A 22971-nucleotide genomic window follows, 5' to 3' on the forward strand; every position below is an offset into this window, starting at 1 on the left:
CTGGGCAGAGTATGCTCATAACACACTGCCAAACTCGTCCACTGGACTGTTGCCATTTGAGTGTCAGTTCGGGTTGCTCCCCATTTTCTGAACAAGAGGCCAAAGCAGGGGTGCCATCAGCCAAGGCGTTCATTCGACGATACATTCGACGCACCTAGATCCTCCTTGCTCCTCTCCTCTGCCAGACACCAACATCAGGCAAACCGGCACCGAAGACCTTTTCGGCTCTTCCGACCGGGTCAACGGGTGTGGCTGTCCACCTGTGATCTTCCCTTAAAGGTGGTCTCGCGGAAGCTCGCTCCATAGGACCATTCAAGATTCGGAGTCGCATCAACCCAGTCACCTATCGTCTCCAGCTTCCCAGGTTCATGAGGGTCTTTTATTGGACTCAGGTGTGTCTTATTATTTCATGATTGTGTGTCTGTTAAAAGAGGTGTGTTTTCTGTTGTCCTTTGCAGAAGTTTGAATTGTTTACCGTGTGCATTTGTTTCCTGAGTGAGCTTGAGCCTTTCCAGTGTACTGTGATTCTGCGGCTACTGTTTCTCAGTAAAGTATTATGTTTATCCTTAACCACTGATTCGTCATCTGGTCTCTTATCTGCACCTGGGTCCAAACTTACCACATCTCTCTCTCTATACCCTTCCGTCCCTCCCTCCCTCCCCACCACCCACGGCCTCTCTGATGTTTAACTGATCCTTTTTTGGGTGGAAAATCCTGTTCCCCTAAAAATAGATGAACAAGTAAAGCTCTCTGTTGAGACTATTTGGGGTTTAATATGAGGCAGCCGTGTTTTTATTATGCTATCTGAATAGCGTGTCACTGACTCTCCAAAGCCCAGCTACAGACAAAATGATCTATCCTCCTTCCCCCTCTTTCCCTCCAATCTTTCCCTCTCTTCTCTCTCTCCTCCTTCATCCTATTTCCCTTCATCCCTCTTTCTATTCCTCTCTCGCTTTAGCCAGCTAGACTAAACAGATGTATACACGTTTTAATACTGATTTATACTGAGCTTTAATGCAGCATGTGTTATCAACAGTGTATTACTGCTTCAAAGTGGTGGAACAAGCTTCACAAGCTACACTCCTGCTGAACAGTAGCTAACATTTCACACGGGTGTTTAATTAGTGGCTGAAAGCTTCTTTATTTGATGGTCTCTCCTACGTAAAAGGGACACACGCCTAACCCCAGTAGCATAACACACACAACAGCAGAGTGTCTCAGTGCAGGATGCAAACACAGGCCTCCAGATACAGCTGTCACACAGACAGACTCCCAACAGCTTGTCTCACTATATCACTCCTTCATACAGCTGGCTGTTTACTGTAGACATCCGAGTTAAGAGCCTCTCTCACACACACACACACACACACACACACACACACACACACACACACACACACACACACACACACACACACACACACACACACACACACACACACACACACACACACACACACCTGCATGCCCGTGCACGCAGCCTAGAGCAGTAATCATAGGGGTCACTCCATCGCGGGCCTCTCGTGTGGACCCCTCAATCATCCAGTGACAACCATTCATCAATCAGTCACACATGGATAGAGAAGGAAAAAAGGGGGTAGGTTTCCATCACTTGAAACATCAACCTACCAGTGTTAAGGTGGGAACACCACACACACACAGCTCAGCAGGGCCTAAGGGTAGCAGACTACACTTATATTAGGATCATAATACTTGTGTGTGTGTGTGTGTGTGTGTGTGTGTGTGTGTGTGTGTGTGTGTGTGTGTGTGTGTGTGTGTGTGTGTGTGTGTGTGTGTGTGTGTGTGTGTGTGTATAAATCGTGAGAGGGAGGGAGTGTGTGACAACTCTCTGGTGTACACTGGTCATGTAGGAGATGGGGTGTTTATAACCAGTGTAAACTGGCACAGACTATTCCAGTATTCCTTTGTTCCACATTAGTCCCACACTACCAGGGTGATAGACCACCACAGTCTTATATCAATACATTTGTATTAGCTTTATAAAAATGACACGTACACACACAAAATCCTACCCTATTCTACATGTTCCCTCAGAGAGCGAGAAAAAAATGGTCTCCCTTTTTTTCTCTCTCTCTCCTTCAATTTCTCTCCCTCCTTCCCTCACTCTCTCTCCTAACTACCCTGACCTTTTCTCTCCCATCTCTGGAGGAAAGTTATCTTCTCATATACATTGTTTATGTAACAGATGATGTATGGAGGCAGGGGGAGGACAACAGGAGGAGAGAAAAACAGAAGGAGAGAAAGAGAGAGATGCTCTGGGGTAGAGGAGAGGGGGAGCCTGTGGTGATGAACAAAAATGTTATGCTGACTGGCAATGACAATAAAATCTGTTGATATTGGAAGTATTGATCATCTATAGGAACCCCAGAGAGAGAGAGAAAGAGAGAGATGATGATGAAAGACATATCTCTTCCTCTCTTTCTGTATAGTATCCTCCCCTCTTCACCTCCTCCAGTCACATCAAAAACATGAAGAATGTACCTGGTAGGACAACAGCACTAACTGCCTCCAGTATTGGTCAGTAGTCAAATTATTCATCATAATGAACCATTCTCCTCCCAGGCTAAATATTTAATGGGCTTTCCAGGGTGACCTTGTACAGTCCACACAAAGACAAAGGGAAACACCCCTCCATCTCCTCTCCCTCACTTCTCTCCTCTTTAACAATCAAGGAAAGAGAGGAAAACCAAAACAACTCAGTGAGATTTTATAGACTCAATCTCCCTCTCCCAGAGAGAGCTGTTCCCACGGTGACAGGATGGAATGCCTGGAGGACAATACCATTTTAGTACATAGCGCGGGTGGGGGGATGTGGGTGGTGAATGGTAGAACCAAAGCCTGAGGTCCAGCATGAGATAAAGAAGGATTAGACAGAGTTTCTGTCATTAAAGAAAGGAGGCTATGGGCTGCTGTTGGAGTCAACCATTTCAAACGTGTCTTTGAAAGTTGTTCTATTTGGCTCCCAGAGCAAATATAGCCTTATGACATCATTGTCTAATCCTTCTTCATCTGTTATAGCCTGAGGTAAGGAGTAGTACATCATTTCACAACACAGCCACAGGACTCTACACTGATGTATATTCCCAAGGAGCTTTAGTGGGGTGGAGGATTAAGTAGAAGTTACCCCTAAACACCCATACAGGGTCACCGCCCTAATGGGTAAGATTTGGATTGGGGGAGTGAGGGTAATCTGATCCTAGACCTGTGTTGGAGGGCAAATTCTACCTTGATTGTCGATGGGGTAGTGTGAATGGGATAGTGCCTGGGGTGAGAACCATGAGCACCTCTACCTATTTATGTAATCATGACCAATCTCCCCTCTAGAGGGCCTGTAAAAACATGACCGTGCACATGTGCGTGCGCGTGTGTGTGAGTGAGTGATTGGGAGTGTCCTAAACCCCTCTACACTACATTCCCACACACAGAGTAGTGGAAGAATGAGATACTCACGTTTTATGAATTGTTTGGATGGCTGACCCTCTGTGAGCTATCACAGAGGTCAAACACACCTTATCTGTGGCTTTCTCCGGGGTGGGACCTTCTCATAGACACCGTTGGAGGCATGAAGACAGATGAAAACGTGAAATCGACTAAATGAATGTTACTGTGTGAATTAAATTGTCATGTTTGGATTGTTTCAAGAGTTCATAAAGAGATAGACATTTGAATATGTTTTATTTGGTTCGTCTAAGAGCAGCATTGGCACTGAGGTGCGCTCCTACCATTTGAATATGTTTTATTTGGTTCGTCTAAGAGCAGCATTGACACTGGGGTGCGCTCCTACCATTTGAATATGTTTTATTTGGTTCGTCTAAGAGCAGCATTGACACTGAGGTGCGCTCCTACCATTTGAATATGTTTTATTTGGTTCGTCTAAGAGCAGCATTGACACTGGGGTGCGCTCCTACCATTTGAATATGTTTTATTTGGTTCGTCTAAGAGCAGCATTGACACTGGGGTGCGCTCCTACCATTTGAATATGTTTTATTTGGTTCGTCTAAGAGCAGCATTGACACTGGGGTGCGCTCCTACCATTTGAATATGTTTTATTTGGTTCGTCTAAGAGCAGCATTGACACTGGGGTGCGCTCCTACCATTTGAATATGTTTTATTTGGTTCGTCTAAGAGCAGCATTGACACTGAGGTGCGCTCCTACCATTTGAATATGTTTTATTTGGTTCGTCTAAGAGCAGCATTGACACTGGGGTGCGCTCCTACCATTTGAATTGAGTTGATTAGATTAGAACCTGGCTGTGTTTTCCTGTCTTTTGTTTTTACTAGCAAAGTGCAAAGAAATGTTCGTTCGGGTTTTGGGTGAGTTTCTGCTTGAATTTATTAAAAGGACAATGAATTTGTTCATACCTTGAGAACTTGTTACCAAGCTACCGTGTGTATCAGACACATTGTTTTTTCTCTTAGAGATGATTCTGAACTGAAGACGTGTATCCACGTTAAGTCTTAGCCTATTGGTGATAGTCATTTACTCTGAGCAGTCTGTAATGTATCATGTATCCACGTTAAGTCTTAGCTTATTGGTGATAGTCATTTACTTTGAGCAGTCTGTAATGTATCATGTATCCACGTTAAGTCTTAGCCTATTGGTGATAGTCATTTACTCTGAGCAGTCTGTAATGTATCATGTATCCACGTTAAGTCTTAGCCTATTGGTGATAGTCATTTACTCTAAGCAGTCTGTAATGTATCATGTATCCACGTTAAGTCTTAGCCTATTGGTGATAGTCATTTACTCTGAGCAGTCTGTAATGTATCGTGTATCCACGTTAAGTCTTAGCCTATTGGTGATAGTAATTTACTCTGAGCAGTCTGTAATGTATCATGTAGTTCGTGAGTGTTTGAGTGTTAATTCTTTCATGACTAATTATATTAGTTGAACTGAGCAAATACATTCCTCGTTTTACAGAGTAGTTTTTTGATTGACTATACATTCTTCATTTAGCAGGTCTATTGGTAGACGTCATATACGCTACATGTGCTTGGGTACCACCTTGACATCTCTGATCTGCTGGCCTCAATAAATGAATGCTAGAACATTGGTTGCCAGGATTAGCTATTTGTATCTCTTAATAATTGCATAAGATGCAAGTTAGACACATGTTCATTATAGCCATACTACGTGGTGATGAGAGGCTAACTACCTTGACTTGACCCTCTAGAGACATGGCCTATTGCATTTATTCACATAATATTGGAGTCAGATTGATAAATGTAGTTTATATATATAAAATAGTGACCCGTCCTCAGACGATGGGGATTTCTACACCCCTACACAGCAGTCCCCCTAAGCAGCATGATTCATTAGGCAGGGTAGGGCCCATTGTTCGAGGGTCGCTGTCATTCATAGAAAGGTCAGAGTTACTAAATCATCTACTGGATGGGCTGTAAGTTGCACAGCAGATTGTATTATAGTAGAATATATTCACTTACAAGTGTCCCTGCTATTGGACAGTTTAAGGATATCTGTATCTCTGCCCTGTCTTGCTATAGCAAGGCTTCACAGTCACCTAAAACAGAACCATGCCTCTCTATCTCAGAGATGATGTCCTAGTTGATGGAGGTATCGGCCCAGGACATGAATCACTGCTCTGCCACTGGGTTCTAATCATTCAGGGAGCTACAAATCTCCATCCGTGTGTGTGTTGTGTGTGTGCTTGTGTCTGTGTGCGTGTTGTGTGTGTGCTTGTGTCTGTGTGTGTGTTGTGTGTGTGCTTGTGTCTGTGTGTGTGTGTGTCTGTGTGCGTGTTGTGTGTGTGCTTGTGTCTGTGTGTGTGTGTGTCTGTGTGCGTGTTGTGTGTGTGCTTGTGTCTGTGTGTGTGTGTGTCTGTGTGCGTGTTGTGTGTGCTTGTGTCTGTGTGTGTGTTGTGTGTGTGTGTGTGTGTGTGTGTCTGTGTGCGTGTTGTGTGTGTGTGTGTCTGTGTGCGTGTTGTGTGTGTGCTTGTGTCTGTGTGTGTGTGTGTCTGTGTGTGTGCTTGTGTCTGTGTGTGTGTGTGTCTGTGTGCGTGTTGTGTGTGTGCTTGTGTCTGTGTGTGTGTGTGTGTGTCTGTGTGCGTGTTGTGTGTGTGCTTGTGTCTGTGTGCGTGTTGTGTGTGTGCTTGTGTCTGTGTGTGTGTGTGTGTGTGTGTCTGTGTGCGTGTTGTGTGTGTGCTTGTGTCTGTGTGCGTGTTGTGTGTGCTTGTGTCTGTGTGTGTGTTGTGTGTGTGTGTGTGTCTGTGTGCGTGTTGTGTGTGTGTGTGTGTCTGTGTGCGTGTTGTGTGTTCAACAGGGTGGTTGATGATATTGCTTTATGATTACAGTGTTTCAACAAGCTCACAAAGCATGGCTCGCCCAGCCAAAACAACACAGATACATATTTAATTCAGCCAGATAAAGAGAGGGAGGGAGAAAGACAAAGCACAACACAAGCAGAGGGAGAGAGAGAGAGAGAGCACGAGAGGCCGAGGGAGGGAGAGAGAGAGAGCACGGCAGGGGTCGAGGGAGGGAGAGAGAGAGAGCACGAGAGGGGCCGAGGGAGGGAGCGAGAGAGAGCACGAGAGGGGCCGAGGGAGGGAGAGAGAGAGCGAGGCCGAGAGAGGGAGAGAGAGAGAGCACGACAGGGGCCGAGGAAGGGAGAGAGCACGAGAGGCCGAGAGAGGGAGAGAGTGAGAGCACGACAGGGGCCGAAGGAGGGAGAGAGAGAGAGCATGACAGGGGCGAGGGAGGGAGAGAGAGAGCGAGGCCGAGAGAGGGAGAGAGAGAGAGCACGACAGGGGCCGAAGGAGGGAGAGAGAGAGAGCATGACAGGGGCGAGGGAGGGAAAGAGCACGACAGGGGCGAGGGAGGGAAAGAGCACGACAGGGGCGAGGGAGGGAGAGAGAGAGAGCACGACAGGGACGAGGGAGGGAGAGAGAGACAAACTAATAACAACGGGGTCAATAGAGAACAGATCTCTGTCTCCTGATCCACTCTCCAATATCTCTACCCCAATAACCCAAACACAGGGGCCACTACAATCACAGTGACTAGACTTCCACCGTGAGAGACACGACCGGTGATGTTGTCTGTGTGTGTGTAATAAGGTATAACACCAATACTCACAGCGATGAGGATCTGTGTTCCACTGTGTAGGACCTCTATGTACTGGTACTCCATGAGACAGCCCATGACAGAGATGTAGGACTGGCTGTCCACGGTGCCCACCCCTGGCTGGGTCATCTCTCTCCTCACACACCCTGGACCGTGTTCACTCCACCACGAGTGGTGAGCCGAGATGTTAAACGTCAGCAGGTCACTGTCCTGTAACAAGAGGTTGAATACACACATTCAACACATGTTGAATACACACATTAACATGGATCAAAATATGCACAGACAAACACACACACATTTGTAAATAGACATGGACCTACACAAACACACACACAAACGTCAATCAATACCCCACTACAGCAGTCTAACCACACAGCTGCCCCGCAGTCAGAAGGTCTAACTGAGAAGCTCCCTTTCAACACTGTTATTGCTATTCACTCACAGACCCTAAGGCACAAATCAACCCTCCACATGACTAGATCCAAGGTTAATTCACAGGGAGGGATCATTGTTGGGGTGTGTGTGTGTGTGTATATATGTGCTATCGTTACAGGGTTTGAATGAGTCAGGAGGTGTGTGTGTACGTAGGTGCATAGCGGATTTGGTTGGGGCCAGAATAAGATTCAGTGTGTGTGTGTGTGTGTGTGTGTGTGTGTGTGTGTGTGTGTGTGTGTGTGTGTGTGTGTGTGTGTGTGTGTGTCGTCCATTAGCTGTCTACCCTCCTGGCCAATATATTCAGTGTTGGGAGGGCAGGCTGGCTCCATCTGTTGTGTTGCAGCCCAGCCCCAGCCCCCAGCAGCTGGTCTCTACATGCCTCATTATACGAGCTGAGAACAGGCTGAGCTGGGGCCCACCACACACTCACACCCACCTCTGTCCCCAAACAACCACAGATCCAACTATTTTGGCCATGAATATTCATTTTCACAGATCAATGTAGATCCCCATCACTGAGTGAGTCCATCTGGGTGTGACGAAGAGACAGAGAGCTGATCAACAGAGGACAGGGAGGCAATGGACAAAGGAGAGGAGTGGAGGAGGAGGGGTCAGGCCAGGGCGCGACAGGAAAGAAGGAAGAGAGAAAAGGAGGGAGGGGATAGAATAGGAAGAGTGTGGAGGGGGACAAATGTAGGCTGAATGAGACAAGGACAAAGAGAATAGATGGAGAGAGTAAAATAGAAGTAGACAGAGGGGAGAAAAGAGAAGAGGAGTCGGGAGGGGAAGAGTAAAGGATGGATGAAGTGATGGATGTGGAGGTGACAGCACACACATACTGTACCTTTCTTTGTCCAGATGAACAACTCATCTGCTAAAAGAACCCCTGGGAGAGCAGTGGAGATATGGAGAAACCCCACTGGATGGTGCAAAGTGCAATCATAGTGTGTGTGTGTGTGTGTGTGTGGGTATATGTGTGTGTGTGTGTGTGTGTGTGTGTGTGTGTGTGTGTGTGTGTGTGTGTGTGTGCGTGGGTATATGTGTGTGTGTGTGTGTGTGTGTGTGTGTGTGCGTGCGTGCGTGTGTGCGTGTGTGTGTGTGTGTGTATGTGTGTGTGTGTGTGTGTGTGTGTGCTTAGAAGGGAGGGGTGATGGGTTTCAGTGGGTGAAACAGACAGCTTGATCCTTGGAGAGAGATGGGTCAGTATAGTGTGTGTGAGATCTCTATATAGTGAAGATGACTGAAGTATACAAAGGAAAATCAAACCACTCTTTCACATCTTCTGGCATGTTTTATTACAACGTCGTTACCTCTCAGCAGTGTGAGCTTTGGCACAATAAAATCTAAGACACTAACTGGCTAAATATTTGGGTATACCAGACAAAGACACACTCATGCACACACACAGACTGTCCATAGGCCATAAGATTGGAAGTAGGCACATTAGAATGTGACAGAGTGTTTTCGTTGTTAGCCCTCTTATTGGATGAGGAGCTGATTTAACCCCTCGTAGCCTGACTGTTACTCCACATGAGACAGATAGGACACCCGGGGTTAACCCTGGACATGGCTGGGACAGTGTTATGAGAACTAGGGCAAATATAGCGGACTAGTATCAGCAGCATGAAAACAGAATGAGTTTATCTCTCTCTCTCTCTCTCTCTCTCTCTCTCTCTTTTTCTCTCTCTCTCTCTCTCTCTCTACAGATATGATCAACCAGTCTCAGCCCTCAGATCACACTTTCAAACTGGGAGTAGAAAGTGAAATTACCATAATCCCAAACGGAACACTGTCGGCACGGAAACAGAGACTCAGGAGACTTGTCAGGGTATGTGTGTGTGTTTGGTAGCGGGGCATCTTCCTGAGGCTGAGCCCTCTACTCTCTGAACCCTGACACTGAGAATCTTGGAATATGTTTTCCACCACCTGGCTCCCACCTCCCTAGGATGACCACATGTTTTATTCAATGTCATATAAATATACTGCTCAAAAAAATAAAGGGAACACTTAAACAACACATCCTAGATCTGAATGAAATAAATAATCTTATGAAATACTTTTTTCTTTACATAGTTGAATGTGCTGACAACAAAATCACACAAAAAGAATCAATGGAAATCCAATTTATCAACCCATGGAGGTCTGGATTTGGAGTCACACTCAAAATTAAAGTGGAAAACCACACTACAGGCTGATCCAACTTTGATGTAATGTCCTTAAAACAAGTCAAAATGAGGCTCAGTAGTGTGTGTGGCCTCCACGTGCCTGTATGACCGCCTGGCATGCTCCTGATGAGGTGGCGGATGGTCTCCTGAGGGATCTCCTCCCAGACCTGGACTAAAGCATCCACCAACTGCTGGACAGTCTGTGGTGCAACGTGGCGTTGGTGGATGGAGCGAGACATGATGTCCCAGATGTGCTCAATTGGATTCAGGTCTGGGGAACGGGCGGGCCAGTCCCTAGCATCAATGCCTTCCTCTTGCAGGAACTGCTGACACACTCCAGCCACATGAGGTCTAGCATTGTCTTGCATTAGGAGGAACCCAGGGCCAACCGCACCAGCATATGGTCTCACAAGGGGTCTGAGGATCTCATCTCGGTACCTAATGGCAGTCAGGCTACCTCTGGCGAGCACATGGAGGGCTGTGCGGCCCCCCAAAGAAATGCCACCCCACACCATGACTGACCCACCGCCAAACAGGTCATGCTGGAGGATGTTGCAGGCAGCAAAACGTTCTCCACGGCGTCTCCAGACTCTGTCACGTCTGTCACGTGCTCAGTGTGAACCTGCTTTCATCTGTGAAGAGCACAGGATGCCAGTGGCGAATTTGCCAATCTTGGTGTTCTCTGGCAAATGCCAAACGTCCTGCACGGTGTTGGGCTGTAAGCACAACCCCCACCTGTGGACGTCGGGCCCTCATACCACCCTCATGGAGTCTGTTTCTGACCGTTTGAGCAGACACATGCACATTTGTGGCCTGCTGGAGGTCATTTTGCATGGCTCTGACAGTGCTTCTCCTGCTCCTCCTTGCACAAAGGCGGAGGTAGCGGTCCTGCTGCTGGGTTGTTGCCCTCCTACGGCCTCCTCCACGTCTCCTGATGTACTGGCCTGTCTCCTGGTAGCGCCTCCATGCTCTGGATACTACGCTGACAGACACAGCAAACCTTCTTGCCACAGCTCGCATTGATGTGCCATCCTGGATGAGCTGCACTACCTGAGCCACTTGTGTGGGTTGTAGACTCCGTCTCATGCTACCACTAGAGTGAAAGCACCGCCAGCATTCAAAAGTGACCTAAACATCAGCCAGGAAGCATAGGAACTGAGAAGTGGTCTGTGGTCACCACCTGCAGAACCACTCCTTTATTGGGGGTGTCTTGCTTATTGCCTATAATTTCCACCTGTTGTCTATTCCATTTGCACAACAGCATGTGAAATGTATTGTCAATCAGTGTTGCTTCCTAAGTGGACAGTTTGATTTCACAGAAGTGTGATTGACTTGGACTTACATTGTGTTGTTTATGTGTTCCCTTTATTTTTTTGAGCAGTGTATATAGACATACCGTATCTCAAAATGGTGGAAGATACACACAAGTCATGGGAGCTCAAAGATGGAGGTAGTTGCCTTGTAGTTGCCCTGTAGTGTAGTTACCCTGTAGTGTAGTTGACCTGTAGTGTAGTTGACCAGTAGTGTAGTTGACCAGTAATGTAGTTGACCAGTACTGTAGTTGACCTGTAGTGTAGTTGACCTATACTTGACCAGTACTGTAGTTGACCTGTAGTGTAGTTGACCTGTAGTATATTTGACCAGTAGTGTAGTTGACCTGTAGTGTAGTTGACCTGTAGTTGACCTGTAGTGTAATTGACATGTAGTGTAGTTGACATGTAGTGTAGTTGACATGTTGTGTAGTTGACCAGTGGTGTAGTTGACCAGTACTGTAGTTGACCTGTAGTGTAGTTGACCTGTAGTGTAGTTGACCTGTAGTATAGTTGACCTGTAGTGTAGTTGACCTGTAGTGTAGTTGACCTGTAGTTGACCTGTGGTGTAGTTGACCTGTAGTATATTTGACCAGTAGTTGACCTGTAGTGTAATTGACATGTAGTGTAGTTGACATGTAGTGTAGTTGACATGTAGTGTAGTTGACCAGTGGTGTTGTTGACCAGTACTGTAGTTGACCTGTAGTGTAGTTGACCAGTAGTGTAGTTGACCAGTACTGTAGTTGACCAGTACTGTAGTTGACCTGTAGTGTAGTGGACCTGTAATTGACCTGTAGTGTAGTTGACCTGTAGTGTAGTTGACCTGTAGTGTAGTTGACCTGTAACTGACCTGTAGTGTAGTTGACCTGTAATTGACCTGTGAGTCAGAGGAATAGGGCCTACCTTGGTTAAGTCTCCCACATCCAGGTAGTAACAAATGATGAAGACATTCCAGGCCACCCAGAGAGCCATCCATACTGTGTACTGTATAGGACACAAACACAACACCGGTTAACCACATATTAACTACATGCATGGTGGAATATATACACACTTACAGACACATGGGTTGATAAAACATCAGAACACATCATACATTGAAATAAGTCAGAACAGAAATGAAAGATCCCTGTGTGAATGGTGTTATGGAACACACTCTACACTGCACTTCACCGTTCATTGATTCATGTGTAATACCCCCTCTGGCCTTCATGCTAAAGCTGCTGTAAGTCCATTAAGACTTGAAGGAGTTGGGTTTTAAACCAGCTGAGGGTTTAATGGAGGGGCATAAGCAGTGCTAATGCCCCTCCTGACCTGTTCACCGGACGTGCTTGTTGCACCCTCGACAACTACAATGATTATTATTATTTGACCATGCTGGTCATTTATGAACATTTTAACATCTTGACCATGTTCTGTTATAATATCCACCCGGCACAGCCAGAAGAGGACTGGCCACCCCTCATAGCCTGGTTCCTCTCTAGGTTTCTTCCTAGGTTTTTGGCCTTTCTAGGGAGTTTTTCCTAGGGAGTTTTTCCTAGCCACCGTGCCTCTTTCACATGCATTGCTTGCTGTTTGGGGTTTTAGGCTGGGTTTCTGTACAGCACTTTGAGATTTCAGCTGATATACGAAGGGCTATATAAATACATTTGATTTGATTTGATTTAAGATATCATTCAATTAACAGTGTTTACAAAGGGTCTATGTTACAAACAAACTAAAGAAAGTTGCACACTCCATATATAAACTCCCAGTAATTTATTGGGTATTTACCAAAGTTTTGGCATCACTGTGCCTTCTTCAGGGTAATGTCATGAATACCTGAACCAGGTTATGTAGACAAACAGTGCAATTAGTGCAACCAATGACAATAGTGAGGGGTGTGTCATAATGATTAAGTTAATTAGAATGAATTAGTGAAACTTAAAAAAAAAACAGTTTATGGCATATTAAATATATTAGGCTATTGTTATCATATAGAAACATAATTGAATATTGTATATACTATTAGCATCAACATACATTATTGTATCATTGTTTGGTATTTCATTTCATATTTGTTCCATGTAATCTTTTGGTTCAACCTTACTGTATAATGAGCGTCATCAACAGGGGGACATATTAGGTGTACGCTAATAAACTGTAGAAAGAATATATCAATTTAAAAGAGAGAATTGTTCATAAGAAGGGCTTGAAATCAAAGTCAATATTCAGACCACTAGGGGTCAATGTTTTTAGATAGGATCTCCAGTAAGCCTCCCTTTGTAGTAGTTGGGTCTCGATGATACCTCCTCTCCTTGGTAGAGCAACATGCTCAATGCCTGTGTATTTGAGGGAGGAGATTGGTTGGTCAGCTTCAACAAAGTGAGCTGCTACTGGATAGTCAATGTTCTTACACCTGATTGAGCTGCGGTGTTCAGCTATGCGTTGTTTTAATTGTCTTTTTGTTTGTCCTATGTAGGCTTTTCCACATGAACAGGTGATGAGACAGATTACTCCCTTGGTCTTGCATGAGATGGTCCCCCTAACAAGGATTGTTCAACTTGTATGTGGGTGTCTGAAGAAGGATGTTTTTATAGTGCTGTTGCACTTTGAGCATGAGCCACATTTGTAGTTCCCATTTGGGATAGGTGTCAAGAGTGTCTGAGTGGGCTCAGGGGGCATGTCAGATCTCACCAAACTATCTCCAGGATTGCGACCACCCTTATAGAGCACCAGTGGGGGTCCTTGAAGAGTTGTGAGATTTTTTTGTCTGATTGCAGAATATGCCAACGTTTTTTCAGGATTGCTTTCATTTTCTCCGAACCCTTGGTGTACTTAGTGCAAAAGACGGTTGCGTTGTTTTTCTTCTTTGGTTAAGTTTTTAGTATTTCCTCTCTTGGTTTTTGAGATTTTCATCATTGCAGCATCAAGAGTTTTGTCCTTGTAGCCTCTGATTTTGAATCTGTCATTCTTTTAGCATTGCTGTCAAAATCTGTCTGGTGGCCACAGATTAGTTGAACCCTGCATAACTGGCTATATGGTAGACCATTATTGTGGGGAAGGGGATGCATACTATCCACACATAGCAGGGTATTGCGGTCTGTGGACTTTGTGTATAAGTCTGTGTGTAATGCATCATTCTCTTTGATAATCCATAAGTCCAGGTAGTTTCTTTTTCTCTCATCAGTCTGCATGGTGCATTTGAGTTATTCAGACCTCTCATTTAGTAGAGTTTGGAATTAATTTAGTTCCTGCTCACTTCCTTCCCAGAGCACAAAGACATCATCTTGCGAAAGTATTCACCCCCCTTGGCATTTTTCCTATTTTGTTGCCTTACAACCTGGAATTAAAATATATGTTTTGGGGGTTTGTATCATTTGATTTACACAACATGCCTACCACTTTGAAGATGCAAAATATTTTTCATTGTGAAACAAACAAGAAATTAGACAAAAAACAGAAAATAACATAACTATTCACCCCCCCAAGTCAATAGTTTGTAGAGCCACCTTTTGCAGCAATTACAGCTGCAAGTCTCTTGGGGTATGCCTCTATAAGCTTGGCACATCTAGCCACTGGGATTTTTGCCCATTCTTCAAGGCAAACTGCTCCAACTCCTTCAAGTTGGATGGGTTCAATCAATCTTTAAGTCATACCACAGATTCTCAGTTGGATTGAGGTCTGGGCTTTGACCAGGCCATTCCAAGACATTTAAATGTTTCCCCTTAAACCACTCAAGTGTTGCTTTAGCAGTATGCTTAGGGTCATTGTCCTGCTGGAAAGTGAACCTCCGTCCCAGTCTCAAATCTCTGGAAGACTGAAACAGGTTTCCCTCAAGAATTTCCCCGTATTTAGCGCCATCCATCATTCCTTCAATTCTGACCAGTTTGCCAGTCCCTGCCGATGAAAAACATCCCCATAGCATGATGCTGCCACCACCATGCTTCACGGTGGGGATGGTGCTCTCGGGGTGATGAGAAGTGTTGGGTTTGTGCCAGACATAGCATTTTCCTTGATGGCCAAAAAGCTCAATTTTAGTCTCTTCTGACCAGAGTACCTTCTTCCATATGTTTGGGGAGTCTCCCACATGCTATTTGGCGAACACCAAACATGTTTGCTTATTTGTTTCTTTAAGCAATGGCTTTTTTTCTGGCCACTCTTCCGTAAAGCTCAGCTCTGTGGAGTGTACGGCTTAAAGTGGTCCTATGGATAGATACTCCAATCTCCGCTTTGCAGCTCCTTCAGGGTTATTTTTGGTCTCCTTGTTGCCTCTCTGATTAATGCCCTCCTTGCCTGGTCCGTGAGTTTTGGTGGGCGGCCCTCTCTCTTGACAGGTTTGTTGTGGTGCCATATTATTTCAATTTTTTAATAATGGATTTAAATGGTGCTCTGTGGGATGTTCAACGTTTCTGATATTTTTTTTATAACCCAACCCTGATCTGTACTTCTCCACAACCTTGTCCCTGACCTGTTTAGAGAGCTCCTTGATCTTCATGGTGCCGCTTGCTTGGTGGTGCCCCTTGTTAGTGGTGTTGCAGACTCTGGGGCCTTTCAGAACAGGTGTATATATACTGAGATCATGTGACAGATCATGTGACACTTAGATTGCACACAGATGGACTTTATTTAACTAATTATGGGACTTCTGAAGGTAATTGGTTGCACCAGATCTTATTTAGGGGCTTCATAGAAAAGGGGGTATGCACATATGCATGCACCACTTTTCCGATTGATAGTTTTTAGAACTTTTTGAAACAAGTAATTTTTTTCATTTCACTTCACCAATTTGGACGATTTTGTGTATGTCCATTACATGAAATACAAATACAAATCCATTTAAATTACAGGTTGTAATGCAACAAAATTAAAAAAATGCCAAGGGGGATGAATACTTTTGCAAGGCACTGTAGCTCTTCCATAGGAGGATTTTAGAAAGTAAGGGGTGTGTCTCTGTTTTATAAAGATGTGCTTCCTCAAATTGTCCCACATACAGGTTTGCATAGTTGGGGGAAAAGGGGGAGCCCATGGCTACACTCAAAGTCTGACTCAAAGACAAAGTAGTTATTGGATAGTACCAGTTCCGTAAGTTGTAAGATGCAATCTTTGGATGGAGCACGGGTAGAGTCTGAAGGAAGTGTTGCAGCACCTGCAAGCCTCCAGTGTGTGGGATGTTAGTGTACAAGCTCTCCACATCAAAAGTGGCCATCAGGGTGCCCTCTGGTATCCTTCCTAAGCTCGCTATCAATGAGACCACGTGACTAGTGTCTTTGACATAAAATGGGAGATTCTCATCCATCGGTTTGATGGGGTAATCCAGAGGCGATTGCTGCTACAATGGGTCTATCTGGAGGAGACACTTGTTTGTGTAATTTAGTGACTGTATAGAAAGTTGACGGTAGTTTCTGGACTCTGTACCCACCTGCCTGACCATTCTGCCTGCCTTGACCACGAGCCTGTCTGCCACTCTGTACCCACCTGCCTGATCATTCTGCCTGCCTTGACCACGAGCCTGTCTGCCACCCTGTACCCACCTGCCTGACCATTCTGCCTGCCTTGACCACGAGCCTGTCGGCCACTCTGTACCCACCTGCCTGACCATTCTGCCTGCCTTGACCACGAGCCTGTCTGCCACTCTGTACCCACCTGCCTGACCATTCTGCCTGCCTTGACCATGAGCATGTCTGCCACTCTGTACCTCCTGGCCTCTGATCTGGTTTTGACCTTTTTGCCTGTCCTCGACCATTCTCTTGCCTACTCCTTTGGATTAATAAACATTTTAAGACTCCAACCATCTGCCTCCTGTGTCTGCATCTGGGTCTCGCCTTGTGCCTTGATAGAGACTCTGTTACTAAAATGTTGTCTCGTTGTTGTTGGCTGAACTAACCCTCCCTACTCATCCTAACCTAAAGACAGTAGAGAACTTACCCTCCCTACTCATCCTAACATAAAGACAGTAGAGAAGTTACCCTCCCTACTCATCCTAACATAAAGACAGTAGAGAACTTACCCTCCCTACTCATCCTAACATAAAGACAGTAGAGAACTTACCCTCCCTACTCATCCTAACATAAAGACAGTAGAGAACTTACCCTCCCTACTCATCCTAACATAAAGACAGTAGAGAACTTACCCTCCCTACTCATCCTAACATAAAGACAGTAGAGAACTTACCCTCCCTACTCATCCTAACCTAAAGACAGAGAACGTACCCTCCCTACTCATCCTAACATAAAGACAGTAGAGAACTTACCCTCCCTACTCATCCTAACATAAAGACAGTAGAGAAGTTACCCTCCCTACTCATCCTAACCTAAAGACAGTAGAGAACTTACCCTCCCTACTCATCCTAACATAAAGACAGTAGAGAACGTACCCTCCCTACTCATCCTAACCTAAAGACAGTAGAGAACTTACCCTCCCTACTCATCCTAACCTAAAGACAGTAGAGAACTTACCCTCCCTACTCATCCTAACCTAAGGACAGAGAACGTACCCTCCCTACTCATCCTAACATAAAGACAGTAGAGAAGTTACCCTCCCTACTCATCCTAACCTAAAGACAGTAGAGAACTTACCCTCCCCACTCATCCTAACCTAAAGACAGTAGAGAACTTACCCTCCCTACTCATCCTAACCTAAAGACAGAGAACGTACCCTCCCTACTCATCCTAACATAAAGACAGTAGAGAACTTACCCTCCCTACTCATCCTAACCTAAAGACAGTAGAGAAGTTACCCTCCCTATTCATCCTAACCAAAAGACAGTAGAGAACTTACCCTCCCTACTCATCCTAACATAAAGACAGTAGAGAAGTTACCCTCCCTACTCATCCTAACCTAAAGACAGTAGAGAACTTACCCTCCCCACTCATCCTAACCTAAAGACAGTAGAGAACTTACCCTCCCTACTCATCCTAACATAAAGACAGTAGAGAACGTACCCTCTCTACTCATCCTAACCTAAAGACAGTAGAGAACTTACCCTCCCTACTCATCCTAACATAAAGACAGTAGAGAACGTACCCTCCCTACTCATCCTAACCTAAAGACAGTAGAGAACTTACCCTCCCTACTCATCCTAACCTAAGGACAGAGAACGTACCCTCCCTACTCATCCTAACATAAAGACAGTGGAGAAATTACCCTCCCTACTCATCCTAACATAAAGACAGTAGAGAACTTACCCTCCCTACTCATCCTAACATAAAGACAGTAGAGAACTTACCCTCCCTACTCATCCTAACCTAAAGACAGAGAACGTACCCTCCCTACTCATCCTAACATAAAGACAGTAGAGAACTTACCCTCCCTACTCATCCTAACCTAAAGACAGTAGAGAACTTACCCTCCCCACTCATCCTAACATAAAGACAGTAGAGAACTTACCCTCCCTACTCATCCTAACATAAAGACAGTAGAGAACTTACCCTCCCTACTCATCCTAACCTAAAGACAGAGAACGTACCCTCCCTACTCATCCTAACATAAAGACAGTAGAAAACTTACCCTCCCTACTCATCCTAACCTAAAGACAGAGAACGTACCCTCCCTACTCATCCTAACATAAAGACAGTAGAGAACATACCCTCCCTACTCATCCTAAACTAAAGACAGTAGAGAACGTACCCTCCCCACCCATCCTAACCTAAAGACAGTAGAGAACATACCCTCCCTACTCATCCTAACCTAAAGACAGTAGAGAACTTACCCTCCCTACTCATCCTAACCTAAAGACAGTAGAGAACTTACCCTCCCTACTCATCCTAACCTAAGGACAGAGAACGTACCCTCCCTACTCATCCTAACATAAAGACAGTAGAGAAGTTACCCTCCCTACTCATCCTAACCTAAAGACAGTAGAGAACTTACCCTCCCCACTCATCCTAACCTAAAGACAGTAGAGAACTTACCCTCCCTACTCATCCTAACCTAAAGACAGAGAACGTACCCTCCCTACTCATCCTAACATAAAGACAGTAGAGAACTTACCCTCCCTACTCATCCTAACCTAAAGACAGTAGAGAAGTTACCCTCCCTATTCATCCTAACCAAAAGACAGTAGAGAACTTACCCTCCCTACTCATCCTAACATAAAGACAGTAGAGAAGTTACCCTCCCTACTCATCCTAACCTAAAGACAGTAGAGAACTTACCCTCCCCACTCATCCTAACCTAAAGACAGTAGAGAACTTACCCTCCCTACTCATCCTAACATAAAGACAGTAGAGAACGTACCCTCTCTACTCATCCTAACCTAAAGACAGTAGAGAACTTACCCTCCCTACTCATCCTAACCTAAAGACAGTAGAGAACTTACCCTCCCCACTCATCCTAACATAAAGACAGTAGAGAACTTACCCTCCCTACTCATCCTAACATAAAGACAGTAGAGAACTTACCCTCCCTACTCATCCTAACCTAAAGACAGAGAACGTACCCTCCCTACTCATCCTAACATAAAGACAGTAGAAAACTTACCCTCCCTACTCATCCTAACCTAAAGACAGAGAACGTACCCTCCCTACTCATCCTAACATAAAGACAGTAGAGAACATACCCTCCCTACTCATCCTAAACTAAAGACAGTAGAGAACGTACCCTCCCCACCCATCCTAACCTAAAGACAGTAGAGAACATACCCTCCCTACTCATCCTAACCTAAAGACAGTAGAGAACTTACCCTCCCTACTCATCCTAACCTAAAGACAGTAGAGAACTTACCCTCCCTACTCATCCTAACCTAAGGACAGAGAACGTACCCTCCCTACTCATCCTAACATAAAGACAGTAGAGAAGTTACCCTCCCTACTCATCCTAACCTAAAGACAGTAGAGAACTTACCCTCCCCACTCATCCTAACCTAAAGACAGTAGAGAACTTACCCTCCCTACTCATCCTAACCTAAAGACAGAGAACGTACCCTCCCTACTCATCCTAACATAAAGACAGTAGAGAACTTACCCTCCCTACTCATCCTAACCTAAAGACAGTAGAGAAGTTACCCTCCCTATTCATCCTAACCAAAAGACAGTAGAGAACTTACCCTCCCTACTCATCCTAACATAAAGACAGTAGAGAAGTTACCCTCCCTACTCATCCTAACCTAAAGACAGTAGAGAACTTACCCTCCCCACTCATCCTAACCTAAAGACAGTAGAGAACTTACCCTCCCTACTCATCCTAACATAAAGACAGTAGAGAACGTACCCTCTCTACTCATCCTAACCTAAAGACAGTAGAGAACTTACCCTCCCTACTCATCCTAACATAAAGACAGTAGAGAACGTACCCTCCCTACTCATCCTAACCTAAAGACAGTAGAGAACTTACCCTCCCTACTCATCCTAACCTAAGGACAGAGAACGTACCCTCCCTACTCATCCTAACAGAAAGACAGTAGAGAAATTACCCTCCCTACTCATCCTAACATAAAGACAGTAGAGAACTTACCCTCCCTACTCATCCTAACATAAAGACAGTAGAGAACTTACCCTCCCTACTCATCCTAACCTAAAGACAGAGAACGTACCCTCCCTACTCATCCTAACATAAAGACAGTAGAGAACTTACCCTCCCTACTCATCCTAACCTAAAGACAGTAGAGAACTTACCCTCCCCACTCATCCTAACATAAAGACAGTAGAGAACTTACCCTCCCTACTCATCCTAACATAAAGACAGTAGAGAACTTACCCTCCCTACTCATCCTAACCTAAAGACAGAGAACGTACCCTCCCTACTCATCCTAACATAAAGACAGTAGAAAACTTACCCTCCCTACTCATCCTAACCTAAAGACAGAGAACGTACCCTCCCTACTCATCCTAACATAAAGACAGTAGAGAACATACCCTCCCTACTCATCCTAAACTAAAGACAGTAGAGAACGTACCCTCCCCACCCATCCTAACCTAAAGACAGTAGAGAACATACCCTCCCTACTCATCCTAACCTAAAGACAGTAGAGAACTTACCCTCCCTACTCATCCTAAACTAAAGACAGTAGAGAACGTACCCTCCCCACCCATCCTAACCTAAAGACAGTAGAGAACATACCCTCCCTACTCATCCTAACCTAAAGACAGTAGAGAACTTACCCTCCCTACTCATCCTAACATAAAGACAGTAGAGAACTTACCCTCCCTACTCATCCTAACCTATAGACAGTAGAGAACTTACCCTCCCTACTCATCCTAACCTAAAGACAGTAGAGAACTTACCCTCCCTACTCATCCTAACATAAAGACAGTAGAGAACTTACCCTCCCTACTCATCCTAACATAAAGACAGTAGAGAACTTACCCTCCCTACTCATCCTAACATAAAGACAGTAGAGAACTTACCCTCCCTACTCATCCTAACATAAAGACAGTAGAGAACTTACCCTCCCTACTCATCCTAACCTAAAGACAGTAGAGAACTTACCCTCCCTACTCATCCTAACCTAAAGACAGTAGAGAACTTACCCTCCCTACTCATCCTAACATAAAGACAGTAGAGAACTTACCCTCCCTACTCATCCTAACATAAAGACAGTAGAGAACTTACCCTCCCTACTCATCCTAACATAAAGACAGTAGAGAACTTACCCTCCCTACTCATCCTAACATAAAGACAGTAGAGCACTTACCCTCCCTACTCATCCTAACATAAAGACAGTAGAGAACTTACCCTCCCTACTCATCCTAACATAAAGACAGTAGAGAACTTACCCTCCCTACTCATCCTAACATAAAGACAGTAGAGAACTTACCCTCCCTACTCATCCTAACATAAAGACAGTAGAGAACTTACCCTCCCTACTCATCCTAACATAAAGACAGTAGAGAACTTACCCTCCCCACTCATCCTAACCTAAAGACAGTAGAGAACTTACCCTCCCTACTCATCCTAACATAAAGACAGTAGAGAACTTACCCTCCCTACTCATCCTAACATAAAGACAGTAGAGAACTTACCCTCCCTACTCATCCTAACCTAAAGACAGTAGAGAACTTACCCTCCCTACTCATCCTAACCTAAAGACAGTAGAGAACTTACCCTCCCTACTCATCCTAACATAAAGACAGTAGAGAACTTACCCTCCCTACTCATCCTAACATAAAGACAGTAGAGAACTTACCCTCCCTACTCATCCTAACATAAAGACAGTAGAGAACTTACCCTCCCTACTCATCCTAACATAAAGACAGTAGAGAACTTACCCTCCCTACTCATCCTAACATAAAGACAGTAGAGAACTTACCCTCCCTACTCATCCTAACCTAAAGACAGTAGAGAACTTACCCTCCCTACTCATCCTAACATAAAGACAGTAGAGAACTTACCCTCCCTACTCATCCTAACATAAAGACAGTAGAGAACTTACCCTCCCTACTCATCCTAACATAAAGACAGTAGAGCACTTACCCTCCCTACTCATCCTAACATAAAGACAGTAGAGAACTTACCCTCCCTACTCATCCTAACATAAAGACAGTAGAGAACTTACCCTCCCTACTCATCCTAACATAAAGACAGTAGAGAACTTACCCTCCCTACTCATCCTAACATAAAGACAGTAGAGAACTTACCCTCCCTACTCATCCTAACATAAAGACAGTAGAGAACTTACCCTCCCTACTCATCCTAACATAAAGACAGTAGAGAACTTACCCTCCCTACTCATCCTAACATAAAGACAGTAGAGAACTTACCCTCCCTACAGACATGTAACATGTTGAGTCACCAAATCCCTTCCCTTCTTTTTTAAAGAACGCTGACACACAAGTATTCTTCCCTCTATCTGCTCTCCCTTCTCTTTTCATCCTCCATCCTTTTTCCTAAGAAAGTTGACATTATTATTTCCTTCTCATCCCTGTATCCTCGCTTGCATTTGGTTATTCTCCTCCCTCTGACCTCTCACACATTCCTTCCAATCTGTCTTTTATCTCTCCCTTGCCCTTTGACTTCCTTTCCACATTAACACCCAAATT

The 22971-nt window shown here is 44.8% G+C and overlaps 1 protein-coding gene across 5 annotated transcripts in view; it reads right to left on the reverse strand.

Moving 5' to 3' along the window:
- LOC115168502 (sodium/potassium-transporting ATPase subunit beta-1-interacting protein 4-like) overlaps positions 1 to 22971 on the reverse strand; it is a 127438-nt gene that overhangs the window by 57227 nt on the left and 47240 nt on the right. For all 5 annotated transcript variants that reach the window (XM_029723850.1, XM_029723851.1, XM_029723853.1 and 2 more), the window contains exons 3-4: positions 11918 to 11998; positions 7114 to 7311 (exon numbers count right to left, since the gene is read on the reverse strand). In XM_029723850.1, the coding sequence (XP_029579710.1) occupies positions 7114 to 7311; positions 11918 to 11998 (279 nt within the window). The remainder of the gene's footprint in view (positions 1 to 7113; positions 7312 to 11917; positions 11999 to 22971) is intronic.

This window comes from Salmo trutta, chromosome 30 (assembly GCF_901001165.1).
Source record: "Salmo trutta chromosome 30, fSalTru1.1, whole genome shotgun sequence".
In the NCBI taxonomy this organism is placed as follows: domain Eukaryota; kingdom Metazoa; phylum Chordata; class Actinopteri; order Salmoniformes; family Salmonidae; genus Salmo; species Salmo trutta.